Source organism: Trachypithecus francoisi, unplaced genomic scaffold (genome assembly GCF_009764315.1).
Source record: "Trachypithecus francoisi isolate TF-2019V2 unplaced genomic scaffold, Tfra_2.0 Lachesis_group5, whole genome shotgun sequence".
Taxonomy (NCBI): domain Eukaryota; kingdom Metazoa; phylum Chordata; class Mammalia; order Primates; family Cercopithecidae; genus Trachypithecus; species Trachypithecus francoisi.
This window is the reverse complement of record NW_022681470.1, coordinates 108818418-108845222: the sequence shown is the minus strand read 5'-3', so window position 1 is coordinate 108845222 and position 26805 is coordinate 108818418. Positions and strand designations below refer to the sequence as shown.

At 42.7% G+C, this 26805-nt stretch overlaps 1 protein-coding gene across 4 annotated transcripts in view; it reads left to right on the top strand.

Moving 5' to 3' along the window:
• Positions 1 to 26805, top strand: part of LRIG2 (leucine rich repeats and immunoglobulin like domains 2) — a 63624-nt gene that overhangs the window by 4176 nt on the left and 32643 nt on the right. For 3 of the 4 annotated variants that reach the window (XM_033198573.1, XM_033198576.1, XM_033198575.1), the window contains 5 exons: positions 21710 to 21775; positions 24541 to 24615; positions 24767 to 24901; positions 25465 to 25608; positions 25738 to 25881. In XM_033198573.1, coding sequence (XP_033054464.1) covers positions 21710 to 21775; positions 24541 to 24615; positions 24767 to 24901; positions 25465 to 25608; positions 25738 to 25881 — 564 coding nt within the window. The remainder of the gene's footprint in view (positions 1 to 21709; positions 21776 to 24540; positions 24616 to 24766; positions 24902 to 25464; positions 25609 to 25737; positions 25882 to 26805) is intronic. The other variant, XM_033198574.1, reaches the window with a different exon arrangement.

Below are 26805 nucleotides of genomic sequence, written 5' to 3'. Positions count from 1 at the left end.
ACCACCAAGTACAGTTGGATTTCTTTATGTAATTTTGAATGTTGAAACACATGTAATGCTTTAAATATATTAGTGATTCAAATTCACATGCTCAAACTTGTGACTATCAAAATGATTATGGACAAAATTCATTAATACTGGTTTTTGGAAACCTACTCATGCTATCTTTATGCTTCTCTGTATGAGAAACTCTCTAGAATATTATTTGATCATTCAGAGCTTGACTGGATTCTCTGTGGGTACAGAGCTCTTTATCACGTTGTTCTGTTTACACACACATACACAGCATTTAAAGACTAGGTTTATCACTCAACTTATTTTGCAAAGTAACTGTTAGAACCCCTTTCCCCCAGTGATGTGTTGTCTTGGTCATTTCATGATAGTACCAAAACATTAAGAAGTATGTATTTTTAGGGTTAAGGACGCTTCTATAGATTATATAGATTTAGCTTTATGAAAAATTTGTAACCTTTTCTTTACTGTTTTATTTCACTGTAGACTGCTAAATTTTTTTTTTTTTTTTTAGATGGAGTTTCTCACTTTCACCCAGGCTGGAGTGCAGCGGTCTGATCTCAACCCACTGCAGCCTCCATCGCCCAGGTTCAAGTGATTCTCCTACCTCAACTTCCATGGTAGGGATTATAGGCCTCCTCCATCATGCCCAGCTCAGTTTTGTATTTTTATGAGAGACGGGGTTTTGCCATGTTGGTCAGGCTGGTCTCAAACTCCTGACCTCAGGTGATCCACCTACCTCGGCCTACCAAAGTGCTAGGATTACAGGTGTGAGCCACTGCGCCTGGCCAACTGCTAAAAATTTTATCATGGGTCAGTATTGGGAACCCATGCTGTACTTGATTAATTTATTGGATTATGTATATACTTAGTTACTTATACTTTTTTAGTTCTATTTTCATTATAATTGTTTAAAATTTGCTTGTTTTTGTTTCTTTATAATAGTTGTGAACAGATTCGTTTTTCAGCGTATAGAGAGGACATAAGCTTATGTTTATTTGTTTGTTTGTTTTTTTTGAGACGGAGTCTCACTCTGTTGCCTAGGCTGGAGTGCAGTGGCGCAATCTCAAATCACTGCAACCTCCACCTCCTGGGTTCAAGCAATTCTTTGCCTCAGCCTCCCGAGTAGCTGGGACTACAGGTGCACGCCACCACGCCCAGCTAAGTTTTGTATTTTTAGTAGAGACGGGGTTTCATCATATTGGCCAGGCTTGTCTTGAACTCCTGACCTCAGGTAATCCACCTGCCTTGGCCTCCCAGAGTGCTGAGATTACAGGCGTGAGCCACTGTGCCCAGCCATGCTCGTGTTGAATAGCTCTATGGAAGTCTTTCCATGTGTGACTTGGGCTTCAGCCTCTGTAGCTCTTTTAGTAACCCTGGCAAAATGTTTTCACTATTAACGTGGATTTAGTCTTTTTTTTTTTTTTTTTTTCCCCAAGATGGAGTCTTGCTCTGTTGCCCAGGCTGGAGTGCAGTGGCAGAATCTTGGTTCACTGCAACCCCCGCCTCCTGGGTTTAAGTGATTCTCCTGCCTTAGTCTCCCAAGTAGCTGGGTTTACAGGTGCCCACCACCATGCCTGCCTAATTTTTGTATTTTTAGTAGAGACAGGGTTTCACCATGTTGGCCAGGGTGGTCTTGAACTCGTGACCTCAGGTGATCCACCCCCCCCTTGGCCTCCCATGGATTTTGTTTAAAGATTATGAGCTCACTAGCAATGACTTGTGTGATGTCAAGCAAAAACTGCATAGCTTTGCTTATATTTCATATTTCCTCCCTAAAGGGACAGATCATTTGCAGTTCCTTTCTACTTTTTTTTTTTTTTTTTTTGAGATGGAGTTTCGCTCTTCTTGCCCAGGCTGGAGTACAATGGTGCGATCTCAGCTCACTGCAGCCTCCACTTCCCAGGTTCAAACGCTTCTCCTGCGTCAGCCCCCCGAGTAGCTGGCATTACAGGCATGCGCCACCACGCCCGGCTAATTTTGTAGTTTTAGTAGAGATGGGGTTTCTCTTTTTTTTTTTTTTTTGAGATGGAGTCTCGCTCTGTAGCCCAGGCTGGAGTGCAGTGGCACGATCTCGGCTCACTGCAAGCTCCGCCTCCCGGGTTCCCGCCATTCTCCTGCCTCAGCCTCCCGAGTAGCTGGGACTACAGGCGCCCGCCATCTCGCCCGGCTAGTTTTTTTTTTTGTATTTTTTAGTAGAGGCGGGGTTTCACCGTGTAGACCAGGATGGTCTCGATCTCCTGACCTCGTGATCCACCCGTCTCGGCCTCCCAAAGTGCTGGGATTACAGGCTTGAGCCACCGCGCCCGGCGAGATGGGGTTTCTCCATGTTAGTTAGGCTGGTCTCGATCTCCCAACCTCAGGTGATCCACCCACCTCGGCTTCCCAAAGTGCTGGGATTACAAGCGTGAGCCACCATGCCCAGCCTTCCTTTATACATTTGTAGTGATATTGGTAAAGATTAAGATATTCTTAGGAAAACATTTTTGGGTTTTAGAAGGGTAGAAGAGTTGATTTGAGGGCTTTTAAAGTTCATTCCAGTTCTAGTTTCTTTCTCTTGTTTTTTTTCCGAAAATGAAGTCTTCCATCCTTCTATTACATGTAGAGGGTAAACATTGTGAAGAAAACATTGTGAAGAGGAGGCAATTTTTTTTTTGTTTTGTATTTTGAGATGGAGTTTTGCTCTTGTTGCCCAGGCTGGAGTGCAATGGTGCAATCTCGGCTCACCACAACCTCCACCTCCTGGATTGAAGCGATTCTCCTGCCTCAGCCTCCTGAGTAGCTGGGATTACAGGCATGTGCCACCATGCCCGGCTAATTCTTGTATTTTTAGTAGAGACGGGATTTCTTCACATTGGTCAGGCTGGTGTTGAATTCTCAACCTCAAGTGATCCGTCTACCTCGGCCCCCCAAAGTGTTGGGATTACAGTTGTGAGCCACTGCAACCAGCCAGAGGAGACAATATTTTTTCAGATAACTTTATAACTTGCAGTTGGATAATCCAGCTGAAATGTGAAAATAATCTACTTTAATTGCTTTAAACCACAAGGTGGTAAATTGAAAATGAGCCCGTGACCTTGTGCAGAGTGGCTCACGCCTGTAATTCCAGCACTTTCGGAAGCTGAGGCCAGTGAATCGCTTGAGTCCAGGAGTTCAAGATTAGCCTGGGCAACATGGCAAAACCCACTGTCTCTCAAAAAAAAGTACAACAGTTAGCCTGGTATGCTGGTACACACCTCTGGTCCCAGTTACTTACTTGGGGGGCTGAGGTAGGAGGATGGCTTGAGCATGGGAGGCAGAGGTTGTGATGAGCTGAAATCGTGCTGCCGCACTCCAGCCTGGGAGACAGAGCAAGATCCTGTCTTTAAAAAGTAAAGAAAAGAAAAGAAAAAGAAAATGAGCCCCTTTAAAAAGGGTACAGATGGCCAGGCAGAGTGCTCATGCCTGTAATCCCAGCACTTTGGGAGGTGGAGGCGGGTGCATCACGAGGTCAGGAGTTCGAGATCAGCCTGGCTAAGATGGTGAAACCCCATCTCTAATAAAAATACAAAAATTAGCCGTGGTGGTGGGGTCCTGAATCCCAGTTACTCTGGAGGCTAAGGCAGGAGAATCGCTTGAGCCTGGGAGGCAGAATTGTAGTGAGCTGAGATTATGGCACTCTAGTGACAGAGCAAGATTCCATCTCAAAAAAATAAGGTTGTATAACCTTTTGAGAGAAATCAGGAATGAAATTTTTTTTTGTTTGTTTTGAGACAGAGTCTTGCTCTGTTGCCCAGGCTAGAGTAGAGTGGCACAATCTCGGCTCACTTCCACCTGGGTTCAAACAATTCTGCTTCAGCCTCCCAAGTAGCTGGGATTATAGGCGTCCACCACCATGCCTAGCTGATTTTTGTATTTTTAGTCAAGATGGGGCTTCACCATGCTGGCCAGGCTGATCTCGAACTCCTGACCTTGTGATCCGCCTGCCTCAGTCTCCCAAAGTGCTGGGATTACAGGTGTGAGCCACCGCTCCCGGTCTGATTTTTTTTTTTTTTGAGACGGTATCTTGCTCTGTTGCCAGGCTGAAGTGCAGTGGCACAATCTAATCTCGGCTCACTGCAACCTCTGCCTCCCAGGTTCAAGTGATTCTCCTGCCTCAGCCTCCCAAGTAGCTGGGACTACAGGCATGCGCCACCACACCCGGCTAATTTTTGTATTTTTAGTAGAGACGGGGTTTCACCATGTTGGCCAGGATGGTCTTGATCTCTTGACCTTGTGATTGGCCCACTTTGGCCTCCCAAAGTACTGGGTTTACAGGCATGAGCCACTGCCCCTGGCCGCTCAGGAGAAATTTTAAAAGAAATTAAAGCAACCCATTCTCATTTGCTTCTGGTCTTTTAAATATCTTACTATATGGTTTCTTTTCAAGGTACCTCATTATCTATAGTAAATGTTGTGAATGAATCAGGGCATTATCTTAGCTAATTATTTCAAGCTCATCTTTTTATTTTTTTATTTTTAATTTTTTTCTGTTTTTTTTTTTTTTTTATAATTGAGACAGAGTCTCTCTCTGTTGCCCAAGCTGGAGTGCAGTGGTACGATCTCGGCTCATTGCAAGCTCTGCCTCCCAGGTTGACGCCATTCTCCTGCCTCAGCCTCCCGAGTAGCTGGGACTACAGGCGCCCGCCACCACGCCCGGCTAATTTTTTTTGTATTTTTAGTAGAGACAGGGTTTCACCGTGTTAGCCAGGATGATCTCGATCTCCTGACCTCGTGGTCTGCCCGCCTCGGCCTCCAAAAGTGCTGGAATTACAGATGTGAGCCACTGAGCCCGGCCTAAAGAAGGCAGCCAAGATCATCTTTTTAAACAAAGAAAAATTCTAAATATGGGAACACTAAAAGGTTTTATTATTTATTTATTTATTTATTTTTGAGACAGAGTTTCGCTCTTGTTGCCCAGGCTGGAGTGCAGTGGTGCGATATCGGCTCACTGCAACCTCTGCCTCCTGGGTTCAAGGGATTCTCCTACCTCAGCCTCCTGAGTAGCTTGGATTGCAGGTGTGCACCACATGCCCGGCTAAGTTTTGTATTTTTACTAGAGACGAGGTATCACCATGTTGGCCAGGCTGGCCTCAAACTGCTGACCTCGTAATCTGCCCACCTTGGCCTCCCATAGTGCCGGAATTAACAGGCGTGAACCACCGCACCTGGCCCAAAAAGTTATTACTAGCTCTGGTTCCCATCTCACTCCATCTGGGATGTTTCGTCTAATTGCCTCAAAATTCAGAAAAATATATCCACAAGTAATCTTTCATTTTTTTCTTTGTTTTTATAGAGCCTTGCAGCATCCATCAGATAGTTACTAAATATTAATGAATAAGTAGTTGCATGCAGTGGCATTAGGGCTGGCAGCTGTAGATGGAGGTGTTTTTAGTGGTCTGAAACTGTATACTGGTCACCCATTTCTATTTTTATTTTTTATTTTTTGAGACAGAGTCCTGCTCTGTCGCCCAAGTAGCTGGGACTACAGGCACGTGCCACCATACCTCGCTAATTTTTGTATTTTTAGTAGAGATGGGGTTTCACCATGTTGACCAGGATGGTCTCGATCTCTTGATCTTGTGATTGGCTGGAATGCAGTGGGGTGATTTCAGCCCGGTGCAACCTCTGCCTCCTGGGTTCAAGCAATTCTCCTCCCTCAGCCTCCGAAGTAGCTGGGATTACAGGGATGTGCCGTGACACCTGGCTGATTTTTGTATTTGTAGTAGAGACAGGGTTTTACCATGTTGGCCAGGCTGGTCTTGAACTCCTGACCTCAGGTGATCTGCCCACCTCAGCCTCCCTAAGTGCTGGATTACAGGCGTGAGCCACCGCGCTCGGCCTCCAGCCACCTATTTCTAAAGTTGAGATACTTCAAAAGTATTATGGATGTCTCTCACGTAATGTCAGGTAATAATAGATTATCTTTTTTAGGCAATAGCAGAAACAATCAGTTTTAGTTTGCAAAAGAAACACTTTAACTGGATATTAGAGGCCAAGTAAAAAAATTAAGTAAATAAAAGAGGTAGTAAATCCCTAAACCAAATTGAGGCGAGGCGTGGGAAAAGGTGCTGTGTTTCCAGAATCCGATATACTTTGCCCCTGGCTTGCATGATACTGTTACAATGAACTGTTTCACTTGCAACAATCATTTCAAAACATATACGTGCTTTCACTGTATTAAGGATTTTAATATATTTTATCTTCTTTATCCTGGTATATCTGGGGAAGTGGTAAATAGCAAGTGTGAGCCTTCAAAATCTAGTGCAATCTTCAGGGCATTTTTGTTAGTTTATAAGATACCTGAACAAGAAAATCTGCAACAAGAGAGCCTTAAGAAGTCTGATCTAATACAGATCTGATACAGATCACTTGGGCTTGGTTGTTAACACAATAATACCCTGCTGTATTAGTCTCTTGCACTGCTATATAGAATTAACTGAGACTGGGTAATTTATAAAGAAAAGAAGTTTACCTGGCTCACATTTCTATAGGCTGTACAGGAAGTGTGGCACTGGCATCAACTTGGCTTCTGGTGAGGCCTCAGGGAGCTTTTACTTATGGCAAAAGGCGAAGCGGGAGCAGGCACTTCACATGGTGAAAGTAGGAGTGAGAGAGAGAGTTGTGTAGGGGAGGTGTCACACTATTTATTTATTTTTATTTATTTATTTATTTATTTATTTTGAGACGGGGTCTTGCTGTGTCTCCCAGACTAGAGTGCAGTGGTGCGATCTTGGCTCACTGCAAGCTCCGCCTCCTGGGTTCACTCCATTCTCCTGCCTCAGCCTCCTGAGTAGCTGGGACTACAGGCGCCTGCCACCACGCCTGGCTAATTTTTTGTATTTTTAGTGGAGACAGGGTTTCACTGTGTTAGCCAGGATGGACAATTTATTTATTTAGAGACATGGTCTCACTCACTCACTCACTCACTCACGACAATTTATTTTTTTAGAGACATGGTCTCACTCACTCACTCACTCACTCACTCATTTATTTATTTATTTATTTGCGACAGAATGTCTCTCTGTTGCACTCACTCACTCATTTATTTATTTATTTATTTGAGACAGAATGTCTCTCTGTTGCCCAGACTGGAGTGCAGTGGTGAGATCTTGGCTCACTGCAACCTCTGCCTCCCGGGTTCAAGCGATTCTCCTGCCTCTGCCTCCTGAGTAGGTGGGATTACAGGTGCCTGCCACTATGTCTGGCTAATGTTTTTGTATTTTTAGTAGAGATGAGGTTTTGCCATCATGGCCAGACTGGTCTCAAACTCCTGACCTCAGGTGATCCACCCACCTTGACTTCCCAAAGTGATGGGATTATAGGCATGAGCCACTGTACAGGCCTGGCTGTACACTTTTTTTTTTTTTTTTGAGACGGAGTCTTGCTTTGTTGCCCAGGCTTGAGTGTAGTGGCACCATCCTGGCTTACTGCAACCTCCGCCTCCTGGGTTTAAGCGATTCTCCTGCCTCAGCCTCCCAAGTAGCTGAGATTACAGGCACGCACCACCACACCTAACTTTTGTATTTTTAGTAGGGATGGGGTTTCTCCATGTTAGCCAGGCTGATCTCGAACTCTAGACCTCAGGTGATCCACCTGCCCTGGCTTTCCAAAGTGCTGGGATTACAGGCGAGAGCCACTGCGCCCAGCCAGCTGGACACTTTTAAGCCACCAGATCTCATGGGAACTCAGAACATCCTTGGCCCATCAGGCTTTGGGTTATTAGATGGATTTCTGGACTGGTAATGTTCTCAGCCCCACCTGTGCATTAGACTGTTGCTTGGAGAGCTTTTACAAAATACCATTGTTGAGAACACTTGGACACAGGGCGGGGAACATCACACACCGGGGCTTGTCGTAGCGTGGGGGGAAGGGAGAGGGATAGCATTAGGAGATATACCTAATGTAAATAACGAGTTAATGGGTGCAGCACACCAGCAGGGCACATGTATACATATGTAACAAACCTGCACGTTGTGCACATGTACCCTAGAACTTAAAAGTATAATAATTAAAACAAAGAAAACATTGTTTTAGCCTTACCCGATGATTCTCTGATTTGTTTGGTCTGGGGTGGGACTTAAGTATCAATATTAATCTTCCCTATTGAGGCTAATGTGCAGTCATGATGGAGAACCACTGAACCATAAGCAATTTTTGCTTACTGAATGTTAGTTGAAGAAATCTGTGTTTTACTTAATTCTTTAAAATTATTTTCTGCTTTGGAGGACCCGTTTATTTTTATAGAGATTAATGTCCTAATTATGTTTCATTATATTACAAATGTTTTGCATTTTCCAATGTAAAACAAATAGAATCAGCACATGAGTAATCAAAGGATTACTTGTATATTAAGATAATCACTTGGTTTCCTAATGCTAGGAAATACGTTTCCTTCATCTTAGATCCATGACATTTTATGTGCTTTATTCTTTAAAGGTCTTTCAATCCTAATGGAAAACTGGCATTTAACCAGTTGAGAAAAGATCACATCATATTAAGTAAAGGCTTAGCAAAATGTTTTTTAGAAGTACTCTGAAAGCATTCTTATGTCATATTTCCTATGCCAGAGAAAATGACTCAACACATTTATTCTGTATCATTTCAGTCATGAAAAATGTTACAATATTCAGTTGGTGCAAATAAAAAATAAAAGCAGTTTAAGTAATTACACTCTATCCAAATTATTGATTTCATGTTTGGGAGAAAAACCTGGAGAATGGAATAGTTAATTGAGTTTTACTTTGTTGTAAACCAGTTTTTTAAGGTATTTGTGTTCTTCATCTCTTCTCCTTTTGCCCTTCCTCATCTCTTCTCCTTTTGCCCTTCCTCAGCCTTTCCCAAACAAGACTGTAATTATGTTATTTGTAACAAATAACTGGCAGAATAATTGCCAGAATAATTAGTGGTGATTAGCAGTTTTAAAGTTAAACCGTTAACAGCGCAACAATAGTGAAGTGTGGTGTAAATCAACTCCTAACTGAATTCTTGTTTTTTTTTTTGTTTGTTTGTTTTTTTGAGACAGAGTTTTATTCTTGTTGCCCAGGCTGGAGTGCAGTGGCAGGATCTCGGCTCACCACAACCTCCGCCTCCTGGGTTCAAGCGAGTCTCCTGCTTCGGCCTCCCAAGTGCCTGGGATTACAGGAATGCGCCACCATGCCTGACTAATTTTGTATTTTTAGTAGAGACAGGGTTTTTCCATGTTGGTCAGGCTGGTCTTGAACTTCCGACCTCAGATAATCTGCCCGCCTTGGCCTCCCAAAGTGCTAGGATTACAGGCGTGAGCCACCATGCCCAGCTAAATGTTTCTTAATTTTGGGCTTCTCTTACATGTTTTTTGCGTATCTATTTCAGAATCACTATAAGAACTTGCTTGTGTAATCAAAATCTTGGTAGGTTGCAGCAGGAAAAGCATAGCCAACCCTGAGCATAGTGTGCTTATTTGAGGAGATATTAGACTTGGTGCCAGGTGAAACTACATAGGCATTAAGGAATGGTGGATTACATCAATAATAAGAAATCCAACTGATGCTTGACTTTGATTAAACCTTCTTTACCAATAATATAAGTGATAAGATGACTTGTTTTACTCTCGATTAACTTGTAAAAATCTTTACAATAGGTTGGGTGCGGTGGCTCACGCCTGTAATCCCAGTACTTTGGGAGGCCAAGGCGGGTGGATCACCTAGGTCAGGAGTTCGAGACCAGCCTGGCCAACGTGGTGAAACCCTGTCTCTACTAAAAAAAGAATACAAAAAAATTAGCTGGGTGTGGTGGCAAGTGTCTGTAATCCCAGTTACTCGGGAGGCTGAGGCAGGAGAATCACTTGAACCCAGGAGGTGGAGGTTGTGGTGAGCCGAGATCGCGCCACTGCACTCTAGCCTGGGCAAAAGAGTGAAACTTCATCTCAAAAAAAATAAATCTTTACAATAACATAATAATTGTAAGATATAAGTAGTCTGATACAAAGATATGAACCTAGAAAATGTTGGTACTTAAAAAATGCTCACTAATAGTGATGGAAAATGTCATAGTTTTCTGCATATTTTCTTTTTTTTCTTTTTTTTTTTTTTTTGAGATGGAGTTTCCACTCTTGTTGCCCAGGCTGGAGTGTAATGGCACGATCTCAGCTCACTGCAACTTCCATCTCCTGGGTTCAAGCGATTCTCGTGTCTCAGCCTCCCGAGTAGCAGGGATTACAGGCGCCCGCCACTATGCCCAGCTAATTTTTGGTATTTTTAGTAGAGACGCGGTTTCACCACGTTGGCCAGGCTTGTCTCAAACTCCTGACCTCAGGTGATCCGCCCGCCTGGGCCTCCCAAAGTGTTGTGATTACAGGCATGAGCCACCATGCCTGGCCAGCTTTCTGCACATTTTCATATATAAACAGGAACCTGTGTTCCACTGTTACTGAACTATTATTTTATTCTAAATGAGGGCAGGAAGGACAGAGACTAAAAACATGGATAGGAGTGGTATTCCATGGTTTTGTACTGCTCACTAAAAATTCAGCTCTGTTCGTTTGAAATTTGAAGGCCAGATACTAGGTTCTAAAGTAGAATTTACGATTTCATACATCCGTCTAAAAAAACAGTCTAGTATATTTGTATTTTTCACTATCTATCTCTGAGATATTTTACTGATTAGGAAGGCAAAAGGACATGGAGTTGATAAGTTTTTCTTGTTCCTTGTCAGGTGTCATAATTAACCTGATTTGGTCAATTTATGGTATTATTCTGAAAACATTCGGTAGGAAGAATTCTAATCTCAGAAAAGTAACAAAATTAAAATCTTATTTCTGGTTGTGTGTGATAGCTCATGCCTGTAATCCCAGCACTTTGGGAAGCTGAGGAGGGAGGATTGATTGAGTCCAGGAGTTTGGAACCAGCCTGGGCAACATGATGAGACCCTGTCTCTACAAGAAATAAAAAATTATCCTGGCTAACACGTCTCTACTAAAAATACACACACACACACACACACACACACACACACACACACACAAACAATTAGCTGGGCGTGGTGGCAGGTGCCTGTAGTCCCAGCTACTCAGGAGGCTGAGGCAGGAGAATGGTGTGAACCTGGGAGGCGGAGCTTGCAGTGAGCTGAGATCGGGCCACTGCACTCCAGCCTGGGCGACACAGCGAGACTCCATCTCAAAAAAATAAAAATAAAAAATTTGGCTGGGCACGGTGGCTCAAGCCTGTAATCCCAGCACTTTGGGAGGCTGAGATGGGCGGATCACGAGGTCAGAAGATCGAGACCATCCTGGCTAACACGGTGAAACCCTGTCTCTACTAAAAAATACAAAAAACTAGCTGGGCGAGGTGGCAGGCGCCTGTAGTCCCAGCTACATGGGAGGCTGAGGCAGGAGAATGGCATAAATCTGGGAGGCGGAGCTTGCAGTGAGCTGAGATCCGGACACTGCACTCCAGCCCGGGCGACAGAGCAAGACTTCGTCTCAAAAAAAAAAAAAAAAAAAAAAAATTAGCTGGGTGCAGTGGCACATGGCTGTAGTCCCAGGTACTTGGGAAGCTGAGGTTGCAGAATTGTTTGAGCCCGGGAGTTAAGGTGAGCCATGATCAAGCTACTGCACTCAGCCTGGGCAACAGAGTGAGACCCTGTCTTGAAAGATAAAATCTTATTTCCTAGTACATTCTAGGTTAAAGGTATATTTAAATAAATTAATACCCATGGTAAACCTTTTTTTTTTTTTTTTTTTGGAGGCAGAGTCTCACTCTGCTGCCCAGGCTGGAATACAGTGGCACGATCTCAGCTCACTGCAACCTCTGCTTCCCAGGTTCAAGCGATTCTCCTTCCTCAGCCTCTGGAGTAGCTGGGATTACAGGTACCTGCCACCATACCTAGCTAATTTTTTGTATTTTTAGTAGAGAGGAGGTTTCACCATCTTGGCCAGGCTGGTCTTCAACTCCTGACCTCGTGATCCACCTGCCTCAGCTTTCCAAAGTGCTGGCATTACAGATGTGAGCCACCACACCCGGCCTTATTTTTTTTTTTTTTTTTTTTTTTTTTTTAAGGATTGAGTCTTGCTCTGTTACCCAGGCTGGAGTGCAGTGGTGCGATCTCAGCTCATTGTAACCTCTGTCTCCCAGGTTCAAGCAATCCTCCTGCCTCAGCCACCTAAGTAGCTGAGATTACAGACATGTGCCACCACGTCCAGCTAATTTTTGTATTTTCATTAGAGACAGGGTTTCACCATGTTGGCCAGGCTGGAGCCCATGATAAACTATTAAAATGGTACAAAACATTTTAAAGTGGGACAATAACAAGTTCCTTTGTCTTACCTAAAGAGAATTCAGTGTTAATTGTTTCCTGGGTTGCTTCCAAAATTTTACACATACATCTATCTTTTTTTCCTTTTCTTTAAAAACACACAAAACCATACCAAATATATAGCTCTCTATATTGCTGTTTTTATAGACTGCAGAGAATTCCATTGTGTAGGACTTGCATAAATTATTTAGCTGATCTCATCTTGATAAGCATATAGGTTTCTTTTTATGATTTTGTTATTACAGTAACTTCCTGGTAGATATCTTTTCATAACTGTAGATATATATGCAGAGTAGATTCTTAGAAATGGTGTCACTGGGTAATTCTGAAACATCATATCTTATGATGTATATGTGTACTCTAGTAATTTGACCAAATCTTTGGTGAGCTGACTTGTTACTGGCATCTCTCATAAAATTAGAATTCAGAAGCAGTATTTAGATTACTATTTCAATAAGTTAATTAGGGGAGTAGTCCCAATTAAGGTTTTATATTCTTTTTACATATATTTATATTATTCTAGTCTTCTAAGCAATCTGATAAGGGTGGTCCTAATGGAAGAGACTGAAGCTGAGGTTCAGTGACTTGCCCAGTGTCCCAAAACTGGGCATGCTGAGGTTGTATTCTTAAATGTATCTGTAGAATTAATATTTTCTGTTTTTTTTATTGTTGTTACATTCCCTAGTGAAACAACATTTTTAATTATTAAGAACTCAAGGAGCTGGGCACGGTGGCTCTCGCCTATAATCCTAGCAATTGGGGAGGCTGAGGCAGGTGGATCACAGGTCAGGAGTTCGAGACCAGCCTGACCAACATGGTGAAATGCCACCTCTACTAAAAATGCAAAATTAGCTGGGCATAGTGGCACATGCCTGTAATCCCAGCTACTCGGGAGGCTGAGGCAGAAGAATACTGAGGCAGTAGAACCCCTACTTCTAATTTTTTTTCTCTTCTTTTTTGTTGTTTTGGAGACAAGGTCTCCCTCTGTCACCAAGGCTGGTGTGCATAGCTCACTGTAACCTCAAACTCCTGGGCTCAAATGATCCTCCCCTCTCAGCCTCCTGAGTAGCTGGGACTGCAGGTGTATAGTCCCACCTTGGTCTCCCAAAGTGCTGGGATTACAGGTGTGGGCCACCATGTCCAGCACCTCTGACTTAAAATTCATATAAAAAGTATTGTATGATGTATTACAAATAAGCAGTACAAATGAAATATAGACAGTTTAATTTGGAACAGCTTTATGCTTCAAACTATAATACAATCTTATTTATCCTGAAGATCTTTACCCAATGTTTATCCAATATAGCTAGCCACTTCTAGTTCAACCACAAGCAAAAATGCTTCCAGGAAGCATTTATTCACAGAAAAGACTCTCATATCTCATTTACTCCTCATTCAGATAGTTCTAACAGGAACTGGGGTCTCCTAGCCTGTGACAATTGATTAGAAACAAATTTTTGTAAAAAGTTAAAGTAGCCTGTTATAGAAAGGAAGGCTGAAATTTCCAAGAAATGAGAGCTTTTAGTGTAAAGCTGTTAGTGGTAGAGGAAAAGCCAACTTACAAGAGCAGACGATTTTCAGAGTTGTTTTAGAATTCTTTTTTTTTTCTTTTTTGAGACGGAGTCTCGCTCTGTCGCCCAGGCTGGAGTGCAGTGGCCGGATCTCAGCTCACTGCAAGCTCCGCCTCCCGGGTTTACGCCATTCTCCTGCCTCAGCCTCCGGAGTAGCTGGGACTACAGGCGCCCGCCACCTCGCCCGGCTAGTTTTTGTATTTTTTAGTAGAGATGGGGTCTCACCGTGTTCGCCAGGATGGTCTCGATCTCCTGACCTCGTGATCCGCCCATCTCGGCCTCCCAAAGTGCTGGGATTACAGGCTCGAGCCACCGCGCCCGGTCGTAGAATTCTTGTGTTTAGTTCACTTTACTCCAATAATACTCAAGATCATAAGCATGTTAAATCACACTATAGTAATTGATTATAATAGTAACCCTGAGTTTTTTTTGTTTTTCGAGAGTTTCACTCTTTTTTTTCTTTTTTTTTTTTGAGACGGAGTCTCGCTCTGTCGCCCAGGCTGGAGTGCAGTGGCCGGATCTCAGCTCACTGCAAGCTCCGCCTCCCGGGTTTACGCCATTCTCCTGCCTCAGCCTCCGGAGTAGCTGGGACTACAGGCGCCCGCCACCTCGCCGGCTAGTTTTTGTATTTTTTAGTAGAGATGGGGTCTCACCGTGTTCGCCAGGATGGTCTCGATCTCCTGACCTCGTGATCCGCCCATCTCGGCCTCCCAAAGTGCTGGGATTACAGGCTCGAGCCACCGCGCCCGGTCGTAGAATTCTTGTGTTTAGTTCACTTTACTCCAATAATACTCAAGATCATAAGCATGTTAAATCACACTATAGTAATTGATTATAATAGTAACCCTGAGTTTTTTTTGTTTTTCGAGAGTTTCACTCTTTTTTTTCTTTTTTTTTTTTGAGACGGAGTCTTGCTCTGTCGCCCGGGCTGGAGTGCAGTGGCCGGATCTCAGCTCACTGCAAGCTCCGTCTCCCGGGTTTACGCCATTCTCCTGCCTCAGCCTCCGGAGTAGCTGGGACTACAGGCGCCTGCCACCTCGCCTGGCTAGTTTTTTTTTTGTATTTTTAGTAGAGACGGGGTTTCACCGTGTTAGCCAGGATGGTCTCGATCTCCTGACCTCGTGATCCGCCCGTCTCAGCCTCCCAAAGTGCTGGGATTACAGGCTTGAGCCACCGCGCCCGGCCGAGAGTTTCACTCTTGTTGATCAGGCTGATGTGCAGTGGCACCATCTTGGCTCACTGCAACCTCTGCCTCCTGAGTTCAAGCGATTCTCCTATCTCAGCCTTTGAGTAGCTGGGATTACAGCCACGCGCCACCACACCTGGCTAATCTTTTGTGTTTTTAGTAGAGATGAGGTTTCACCATGTTGGCCAGGCTGGTCTCGAACTCCTGACCTCAGGTGATCCACCCGCCTCAGCCTCCCGAAGTGCTGGGATTACAGGTGTGAGCCACATGCCCGGCTGATAATTATTTTTAAAACTAAATTATGCTGGGTACACGCTTAACAAGACAAAGATTTCCAAATTATGCTGGCTAAATGAAGCACTGTCATACCCAAAATAGTAGATACAATGTTTTCTTATCCTTTAACTTTTACAAAGGGCCTCTTTGTCAGATGTTTTGTTTGCTGAAGTTCCCAATTCAGCCTATTATTGCTGCATATTCTTGAAAACAAAATTGATGATTCAGATGTATGTGTGACTACAGAAGAAAACCCCTCCATTTCTGTTGCTGTAGGACTTCGTTGCAATTAGCTTGCCGAACTTGATTTTCTCTTCCAACTGTTGTGATTGCTCTGTACATCCTATAAATAATTTACCCCTGATGGTACTAAACAACTACGTTAATGGCACCTCTGGCTCCACATGATATCAAGGACATGAATCATTCATCATTTATTATAGCTACATCTCTGTAGATTAGCATGAGTGGGAATTGAGTTTACAACATTGAGATCAGGCCTTCTGAGAGACCTTTACTCCTCTGTCATCATATCTATAAATATTCAGATATTAGTGGTGTTAGAAAATAAAGGAAAGACTGTTACAAAGCTAGACTTTAGGTTAAGTTTATTAAGCATTAGATTTACAGCCTGGGCAACATAGGGAGACCCCATTTCTGCAAAACAGAAAAAAATTAGCTGGGCTTGGTGGCATTTGCCCGTGGTCCCAGCTACAAGGAGGCTAAGGTAGGAGGATTACTTGAGCCTGGGAGGTCAAGGCTGCAGTGAGGTGTGATCTCACCACTGCATTTCCGCCTAGGCAACAGAGCATTAGATTACTTCAAGTTCTTAAGTACATTTTAGGAATATTTGAAGGAGAGTTCTCCATTTCAGGACTCTTGCTTTTTAAAAAAAATTATGCAAACCACCTGGAATTAATGGACATTGGGAAGAATAGTGAGACTTCAATTTTTAAAATCATCCAAATCCATATTCTAAGAGTTAAATTTGATATTTGAAGTCTTTATTTATTTATTTATTTTTAATTTTTTAACTTTTTTTGGGATGGAGTCTAGCTCTGTCACCCACGCTGGAGTGCAGCGGCACGATCGCAGCTCACTGCAACCTCTACTTCCTGGATACAAGCAATTCTGCCTCAGCCTCCCGAGTAGCTGGGATTACAGGTGCCTGCCGCCATGTCTGGCTAATTTTTTTTTGAAATGAAGTCTTGCTCTGTCAGCCCGGCTGGAGTGCAGTGGCGCTATCTCGACTCACTGCCAGCTTCACCTCTCATGCCATTTTCCTGCCTCAGCCTCCCGAGTAGCTGGGGCTACAGGCACCTGCCACCACGCCTGGCTAATTTTTTGTATTTTTAGTAGAGACGGGGTCTCACCATGTTAGCCAGGATGCTCTCGATCTCCTGACCTTGTAATCTGCCTGCCTCAACCTCCCAAAGTGCTGGGATTACAGGCGTGACCACCACGCCTGGCCAATTTTTGTATTTTTCGTAGAGATGGGGTTTCACCGTGCTGGCCAGACTTGTCTCAAACTCACTGACCTCAGGTGATCTACCTGCCTCGGCCTCCCAAAGTGCTGGGATTACAGGTGTGAGCCACCGCGCCTGGCCCTAAAGTCTTCATATTTTAGTCTTCTGTCTTTTGGGAGGTACTTAACAAAAAAGAAACAGGAAAGGCATGCTTATGGGGAACAAGAGTATGTCTGTGCACTCCTGTGTGCACATGTCATTTGATTAAATTCTAGAGTGAAATTAGGCGTAAAAGCTAATTTACCTGTTTGCAGTAAGGGAGAATAGTAGAGTTGATGTTGAATTTTCTTTTTTCTTTTTTCTTTTTTTTTGAGACGGAGTCTCGCTCTGTCCTCCAGGCTGGAGTGCAGTGGCCCGACCTCAGCTCACTGCAAGCTCCGCCTCCCGGGTTTACGCCATTCTCCTGCCTCAGCCTCCCGAGTAGCTGGGACTACAGGCGTCCGCCACCTCGCCTGGCTAATTTTTTGTATTTTTTAGTAGAGACGGGGTTTCACCGGGTTAGCCAGGATGGTCTCGATCTCCTGACCTCGTGATCCACCCATCTCAGCCTCCCAAAGTGCTGGGATTACAGGCTTGAGCCACCGCGCCCGGCGATGTGGAATTTTTTACAGTTTTGGAGTGACTGCATCTCTGAGAATTGTTTTTTTTTTTTTTTTGAGACGGAGTCTCGCTCTGTCGCCCAGGCTGGAGTGCAATGGCCGGATCTCAGCTCACTGCAAGCTCCGTCCCCCGGGTTTATGCCATTCTCCTGCCTCAGCCTCCCAAGTAGTTGGGACTACAGGCGCCCGCCACCTCGCCCGGCTAGTTTTTTTGTATTTTTTAGTAGAGATGGGGTTTCACCGTGTTAGCCAGGATGGTCTCGATCTCCTGACCTCGTGATCCGCCCGTCTCGGCCTCCCAAAGTGCTGGGATTACAGGCTTGAGCCACCGCGCCCGGCCCCTGAGAATTGTTAAGTGCTGCTTTCAGAAAAAGAAAAAGGTTACTAAAGTTGACAGTGCTTATAACCCTAGCACTTAGTCCACTGTCTGGCACATGGTCCAATAAATGTTTATTGTATGAATGACTAATCAGATCAATCCATATAATTCTAGTTAGACACTTGGTAACTTAAAACAGTTGTACTGATGCTGATGTATATTAGTTGCTTTCTATGATAGTACTGCTTTGGGAATATATTTCAGTTCACCTTTAGTGTTTTTTTAATCTTAACTGAATGTGCGTTTTAGAAGGGTCTAGAGAGCCTCATTATATGGGGCTGTGACCTATGAGTCTGCATGACAGCATATATCCTTTCAACAATATTATCTAGTACAGAGGCTGCAAAGAATTTCAGGTTTCCTTTGGGTTGCACTGAAAAGGCTTTAGATTCTTCAAAGATGAGAGAAAATTACTCTTTCCCAAAACAGAGGACACTGGACAGTTTTCACTAGTACCGAATACTAAGTTATTTGTAACGTATAAATTGAGTTTAATTTTATTGCTTTAGGTTTCTTTAATAATTATTTTCTTTAAAAATGATTATGTGGGTCATTGATTATTGACATTCATAGGAGAACTCTAGGGGATAAATACAGTCAAGAGTTACATTACCAGGAAGATTTAGGGTTGGGAAAGGCATTATGAACACTGTTAGGATTAAAATGAAAGCCCTTAATCTGGAAGGGGAAAACTGCTACGTTATAGTAGTCACAAGATAAAAAATTAGATCATACTATGCTAGCCTGCTATACAGATGATATTAGCTCTTCATTTGCCAGACTAAGCAGCTTGGAGTAGAATATAGAATATCTAACTTAGAATAGTTGAATTTCTCCTTGAGTCGAAACACCACAAAATGACAACAAAAAACATCTTTTCACTTATATTTTTATACAAGTGTATGTGTTTGTTGTTTAGTAGCAAGTGTGAATTGGATGAAGTATCTGAATATGAGATTTTTATGTGTAGTAAATTCATATTTTTATCTTTTATATTTTCTAACACCCTCCTCCTTTCATCAGTGTCCTTGAGCTGGTACCTTGTGCCAGACATCTTGGAATATTTTAGAACTGTTGTGGAAAAGTGATGGTTTAACACACAGCTTTAGTTATGTCATGGTGTAAATTAAGCTCTTAAATGGAAGTGGCTAGCTTTTACAGATGGGCAGGCATGAATCTAGCTGAGAATAAATTTTTCTAATGTGATAGAGACATTATTCAGACCTGCATGCATCTGTCAACTGCCTCCAGTGGCACAGTGAGATAAAGTGATCTGCAGTGTTTCTGTAATGTGTCCCTGTTGCTAGCCATATTGTAACATATAGTACATCTTTTAGGCAGACAGCTTGTGTGGGCTGCATTCCACCTCAGCCTTGTAAAGATGCCAGAAGCATCAAGGTGATTTTTTTAAAAGCATATTTAGCTATTTAGACTTAACTAATTCCAGTGAAATCTCTACTGTTATCTAATAAAGTACTTGCTAGAAGTGAGATGAAATTTCAAAATTTTAACTTTTATTGGTTGTTTTGACCTTAGATTGACGAATTAGTAATCTTTCTATGCCTGTTTCCATATTGCGAAAGTGAGTATTTTAAAAGTATTTGCCTCATAAGATTGTTGTGTGGATTTAGCCAGTTAATATGTGTCAAGTGCATAGAAGAATGCCTGTCTTAATAAATAAATGCTATCCACCAATGCCGTCATTATTATTAACATAATTTGGGGTGAGATTAATTTCCTTTTCCTGAAGGTGGATTGCTTTTTTTTTTTTGGAGACAGAGTCTTGCTTTGTCACCCAGGCTGAAGTGCCGTGGTGCAATCTTGGCTCACTACAACCTCCGCCTCAAGGGTTCAAGCGATTCTCCTGCCTCAGCCTCCTGAGTAGCTGAGATTACAGGTGCATGCCACCACACCTAGCTAATTTTTTTGTATTTTTAGTAGAGACAGATTTCACTATGTTGGTCAGGCTGGTCTTGAACTCCTGACCTGGGGTTATCCACCTGCCTTGGCCTCTCAAAGTGCTGGGATTACAGGAGTGAGCCACCATGTCTGGCCTTGTTTTTTGTTTTTTGTTTTTTTTTCTACAGGAAGGCCACATCCCTATCAAGGATGTGGTCAACTTCAATTTTAATATAGAAGCTCACCATTTTGACTTGTGAAATATATCTTCGAATGTATTTACAGTTAAGGTATAATACATAATCACTATAGGGAATAAAGAAACTATATACTGCTATAGAATGGTCTAAGATGTATTACTGAGTGAAAAAAGCAAGGGGCAAAATAATGTGTAAATTGTTCTATCATTTCTGTAAAACTTTGCTGTACATGCATAAAATATCTAGAAGTCTGCACAAGAAACGTCATATTTTCATTTGTTGTTACTGGGAAGGGGAATTGGGTGGCTGGAGACAAAAGTGGGAGACTTTTTTTTTTTTTTTTTTTTTTGAGACAGAGTCTGGCTCTGTCACCCAGGCTGGAGTGCAGTGGTGCGATCTCGGCTCACTGCAAGCTCCGCCTCCCGGGTTTACGCCATTCTCCTGCCTCAGCCTCCCGAGTAGCTGGGACTACAGGCGCCCGCCATCTCGCCCGGCTAAAAAAGTGGGAGACTTTTTACACTTTTTGATTATTGGACTATGTGAATGTATTCCCAAACTCGGAAGCTACACACACATATATAAATACACACACACATGTAAAGTAAAATAGCTATTTTTAAATTGAGATATTTATTTATTGTTTTTTTTTTTTTTTTGAGACGGAGTCTCGCTCTGTCGCCCAGGCTAGAGTGCAGTGGCCGGATCTCAGCTCACTGCAAACTCTGCCTCCCAGGTTCATGCCATTCTCCTGCCTCAGCCTCCCGAGTAGCTGGGACTACAGGTGCCCGCCACCTCGTCCGGCTAGTTTTTTTGTATTTTTTAGTAGAGACGGGGTTTCACCGTGTTAGCCAGGATGGTCTCGATCTCCTGACCTCGTGATCCGCCCGTCTCGGCCTCCCAAAGTGCTGGGATTACAAGCTTGAGCCACCGCGCCCGGCCTATTTATTTATTTATTTATTTTGAGACAGAGTCTCTCTCTGTCGCCCAGGCTGCAGTGTAGTGGCTGGATCTCAGCTCACTGCAAGCTCCGCCTCCTGGGTTCACGCCATTCTCCTGTCTCAGCCTCCCGAGTAGCTGGGACTACAGGCGCCCGCCACCTCGCCCGGCTAGTTTTTTGTATTTTTTTAGTAGAGACGGGGTTTCGCTGTGTTAGCCAAGATGGTCTCGATCTCCTGACCTCGTGATCTGCCCGTCTCGGCCTCCCAAAGTGCTGGGATTACAGGCTTGAGCCACTGCGCCCGGCCAAATTGAGATATATTTTTATTCATCCTTTACAAATATTCTTGTCTGTCTGTACTACTCAAATTCACTACTCGAATTCACATTTAATAGGACTTTTATTTCTATTTTTTTTATTAAAAACATTTTTTTTGAGACAGAGTCTTGCTCTGTCACCCACGCTGGAGTGCAATGACGTGAACTCGGCTCACTGCAACTTCCACCTCCCGGGTTCAAGCAATTCTTCTGCCTCAGCCTCCCGAGTAGCTGGGATTACAGGCATGTGCCACCACACCTGGCTGATACTTGTATTTTTAGTAGAGATGGGGTTTCACCATGTTTGCCAGGTGAGTCTTGAACTCCTGACCTCAGGTGATCCCCCTGCCTCAGCCTCCCCAAGTGCCAGGATTACAGGCATGAGCCACTGTACCTGGCCAAGAGGACTTTTAGTATTTCTATTTAGTTTCTTTTTTTTTTCTTTAGGTCTACTCTCCAGCACTAAACTAAGAATGACATTTTGTCCTCTTTCAGGGATTTGAGTCATAATCGGTTGTCTAACTGGAACATCAGCTTAGAATCGCAAACGTTACAGGAAGTGTAAGTTATTTTTATTTATTTAAAGTTATGTTAAATTGCTGAGGGAACTTAATAAATTGTGATTTGTGGGATGTTCCATCCAGATATGCCATAAAAAAATTGAAGGAAAAAATTAGTTAAAAGAAATAATTTGGGCCGGGCCCGGTGGCTCAAGCCTGTAATCCCAGCACTTTGGGAGGCCGAGACGGGCGGATCACGAGGTCAGGAGATAAAGACCATCCTGGCTAACACGGTGAAACCCTGTCTCTACTAAAAAATACAAAAAACTAGCCGGGCGAGGTGGCGGGCGCCTGTAGTCCCAGCTACTCGGGAGGCTGAGGCAGGAGAATGGCGGGAACCCGGGAGGCGGAGCTTGCAATGAGCTGAGATCCGGCCACTGCACTCCAGCCTGGGCGACAGAGCGAGACTCCGTCTCAGGAAAAAAAAAAAAAAAAGAAGAAGAAATAATTTGAAAACCTAAAATGTTTTGACTTTGTTATTATCAGACTGTCTTGGCGTTGGGTTGGTGATTTCAAGTTGCAGGCTGTGGGGAAATACTTTACCTTCCTGGGGCTAAAAGTAAGATTTACGCCTCTTCAGAGCAAATTATGTTTTGATTTTGGCCAAGTTTTCAGCCAGTGAAACTGTTGTATAACCTCTTTTTTTTTTTTTTTTTTTTTGAGATGGAATCTGGCTCTGTCGCCCAGGCTGGAGTGCAGTGGCCGGATCTCAGCTCACTGCAAGCTCCGCCTCCCGGGTTTACGCCATTCTCCTGCCTCAGCCTCCGGAGTAGCTGGGACTACAGGCGCCCGCCACCTCGCCCGGCTAGTTTTTTGTATCTTTTAGTAGAGACGGGGTTTCACCGTGTTAGCCAGGATGATCTCGATCTCCTGACCTTGTGATCCGCCCGTCTCGGCCTCCCAAAGTGCTGGGATTACAGGCTTGAGCCACCGCGCCCGGCCCTTTTTTTTTTTTTTGAGACGGAGTCTCGCTGTGTCGCCCAGGTTGGAGTGCAGTGGCTGGACCTCAGCTCACTGCAAGCTCCACCTCCCGGGTTTACGCCATTCTCCTGCCTCAGCCTCCCAAGTGGCTGGGACTACAGGCGCCTGCCACCTCGCCCGGCTAGTTTTTTGTATTTTTTTTTAGGAGAGACAGGGTTTCACCGTGTTAGCCAGAATGGTCTCGATCTCCTGACCTCGTGATCCGCCCGTATCGGCCTCCCAAAGTGCTGGGATTACAGGCTTGAGCCACCGCGCCTGGCCCTGTATAACCTTTTAAAATGTCTTGACATGTTATGTAAGATTGGGAGCATCATGTCTAAAGTAGATTTATATGAAATAGAATAATTTTGATATCCTAAGAGAGTATAATGGTTGATAGAATTCAGTTTTTCTCTTAACTAAATTTTTCCTTTAATACTGAGATGTATTATGTTATTTTGGAGGGAGTTTTCTAAGATATTATTAATGTTAGTTTTTGCATCGTTACACTCCTAGAGCATTGTTACATTCCTAGAGGCACAACCATTAAGGTATGTAGGCCTATTTGCCTCTAGACTTAACACCCTCGGAACCCTGAGATTTACTTTCCTTTTTAATTCTTTGCTGACAGGGATACCTTCTTCATGCTCATTGTCTCTGCATTCTCTCCTCCTAGCCCCAAATTCACTGCTTCTAATGTGTTGTGGATGAGTACACAGGTGACAAGTTTGTTAGCTGAAAGAGTAGGCACTGAGGAAAGACCTGAAAATGCTTCAGTGGGAAGTGCATGGGCTTTTTGTAACTTTGGTTGGTTTCCTGAAGGTCTTTAGTTCTGGTTTCTTTTCTGTGCTCTAGATTGTTGAGGTTGTTCAATGACTAAAAACCAGGTTAATGAAATGTGATTGTATTAGATTTGCTACTAAAACATTTGAGACAATCTGTTTAAAGGGCTGCTGGGATCAGATGCAACACATTATGTTATCTGTAAAATTAGTCATAGATTCCATCTCTGGGTGGGCTGATAAATTTCATCTGTGGTCTCAAGTAACACTCTCTAACATTTGTATAACTTCCGAATATATATATATACACACACACACATTTATATGTGTGTGTGTATATATATTTAGAGAAAGAGATCTGGATGGACTGATTATGCCTTCTTTGTTTAAGGACTCAAATTAGCTGTCATAAACCCAACTTATTCACAGAACTTTGCTTGAACTAACAATATTTAATGTGGAAAATACTTCGTAGCCTTTCTGATATTAATACCAATAGTAGATCAACACTATGAAAACACATTTCTTGGCCAGGCGTGGTGGCTTACACCGGTAATCCCAGTACTTTGGGAGGCCAAGGTGGGCGGATCACCTGAGGTCAGGAGTTTGAGATCATCTTGGCCAACATGGTAAAACCTGTCTCTACTTAAAAATACAAAATTAGCCAGGCATGGTGGTTCATGTCTGTAGTCCCAGATACTCAGGAGGCTAAGGCAGGAGAATCACTTGAACCCAGGAGGCAGAGGTTGCAGTTAGCCGAGATTGCACCATTGCACTCCAGCCTGGACAAAAATAATGAAACTTTGTCTCAAAAAAAAAAAAAGAAAGAAAGAAAATAACATTTCTCATTAAAACCTCTAATTTCTCAATAAGTACATTTTTATTTTAGTCTAACTCATTCTGAGTCATAATTATTTTTCAAATTTGGCACCTATTCTAAAGAATATGTGTTAGCCAGAAGGTAGAATTCAAGAGGTAATATTTCCCTCACTAAACATTTAAATCTGTTTTTCCTCTTGCCTAGGAAAATGAATTACAATGAACTAACAGAAATCCCGTATTTTGGAGAACCAACATCTAATATTACTCTACTTTCATTGTAAGTTAATAAGTTTTCAGGTTTTTTATTTATGAATAGTATACAGTTGTTTTTTTTTTAAGCACATATATTGTTGATTCTAATTATTTAACATTTTTGTGGCCTGGGGTGGATCAGTGGCAGCAGCTTCATTATAATCTTTGTTTTACAGAGTCCATAATATAATCCCAGAAATAAATGCACAGGCGCTCCAGTTTTACCCTGCTCTGCAGAGTTTAGACCTCAGTTCAAATATAATATCAGAAATCAAGACATCTTCATTTCCTCACATGCAGCTTAAATACCTGTAAGTAACACAGATTAAATTAGACTTACTTTAAAGCACATGTTTATTATTCATCAGTACCTATCTTTTCAAAAATATTTACTTATTGTGCTTTTTGTATGCATATGTGAGACAAACCTAGGGTTGGTATATTGGGTGGTTGGCTTTGCCCATTCACCCCACAAGCCCCCTAAAAAAAGATTGCACTATTGTCAGAAAATATTGGTAAATATCAAGGGTAATTTTGAGATTCAGTTTTTTTGTTTTTTTAAACCAAGATTTCTAAAAGGTAAATAGAGCTTTGTTAAACAATGGCTTACCGTGTATAATGATAATTAGCATGTGTGCCAGTGTTTTCCAGTTTACAGAGCATATTCACACATGCTGTTTTGTAACAACCTAAATGAAGTAGGTAGCCTCCTAATTTTGTAGATGAAGAAACAGAGCATTTAAATGATTTATAAAGTTGTGGATAGTCATTAAGTGATAGCTGGGGGCTTAGACATAGATATTTGGCAGCTTTCTAGTGGTAGAATTTTCATTTTACTAAATTTTTTCTTTTGCTATTATCTTGTTTATTTTAGGAATTTAAGTAATAACAGGATAACCACCTTGGAGGCTGGCTGCTTCGATAATTTATCGAGTTCCTTATTAGTGGTAAAGTTAAACCGTAACCGAATTAGCATGATTCCACCTAAGATCTTCAAGCTGCCTCACCTCCAATTCTTGTGAGTAACGAAATAGTTGGATTATAAAAGATAGTTTTTTTGTTACAGGGTCTTTCTCTTTTTAATTTAATTACTGTTAGAGCGTTTCAGCAAACCAATTTCCTGACTCTAAAACTATTTTTGTTAAAGGGAACTTAAAAGAAACAGAATTAAAATTGTGGAAGGCCTTACATTCCAAGGGCTTGACTCCTTAAGATCTTTGAAAATGCAGCGGAATGGAATTAGCAAACTTAAGGATGGAGCATTTTTTGGCTTAAATAACATGGAAGAACTGTAAGTACTCGGGACTAGAGGTGATTATTAGGAAAGTAGTCTGTTTGGGACTTTTCAATGTCAAATGGCTAGGATAGTCGTTCTGATTATAATTATAGAGATATGTTCATTCTTTCCCTGCTCACTGATGTGAAATAAGTGTACATAAAACCTTTAAAGTTTTGTTAGCTAACTGATCATTTTTGAAATAATTCTTATGAACTTCTCATCTAAAAAGTTTATATTCTTTTTTTTTTTTCTATTTGAGACGGAATCTCACTCTGTTGCCCAGACTGGAGTGCAATGGCGTGATCTCGGCTCCTGCAGCCTCTGCCTCCCAGGTTCAAGCGACTCTCCTGCCTCAGCCTCCTGAGTAGCTGGGATTACAGGCGCGTGCCACCAGCCCTGGCTAATTTTTGTATTTTTAGTAGAGACGGAGTTTCTCCCTGTTGGTCAGGCTGGTCTCAAATTCCTGACCTCATGATCCACCCACCTCGGCCTGCCAAAGTGCTGGGATTACAGGCGTGAGCCACTGCACCAGGGCAAAAAGTTTATATTCTTAATGTTTTGGTTAATGAAAATTATCAGAATTTATCCAAACGGGTATACTATACCACTTGGCCTGTTGGTTTTGTAGAGCTGCTATTTTAGACAGTCTTACTACCTTCTAGCACTAAATCTTTTTTTTTTTTTTTTTTTTTTTGAGGTGGAGTCTTGCTCTGTCGCCAGGCTGGAGTGCAAGTGGCACGATCTCGGCTCACTGCAACCTCTGCCTCATGGGTTCAAGCCTTTCTCCTGCCTCAGCTTCCTAACTGGAACTACAGGCGTGTGCTGGCACACCCAGTTAATTTTTGTATTTTTAGTAGAAACGGGATTTTACCATGGTGGTCAGGATAGTCTCAATCTTTTGACCTTGTGATCTGCCCACCTCGGCCTCCCAAAGTG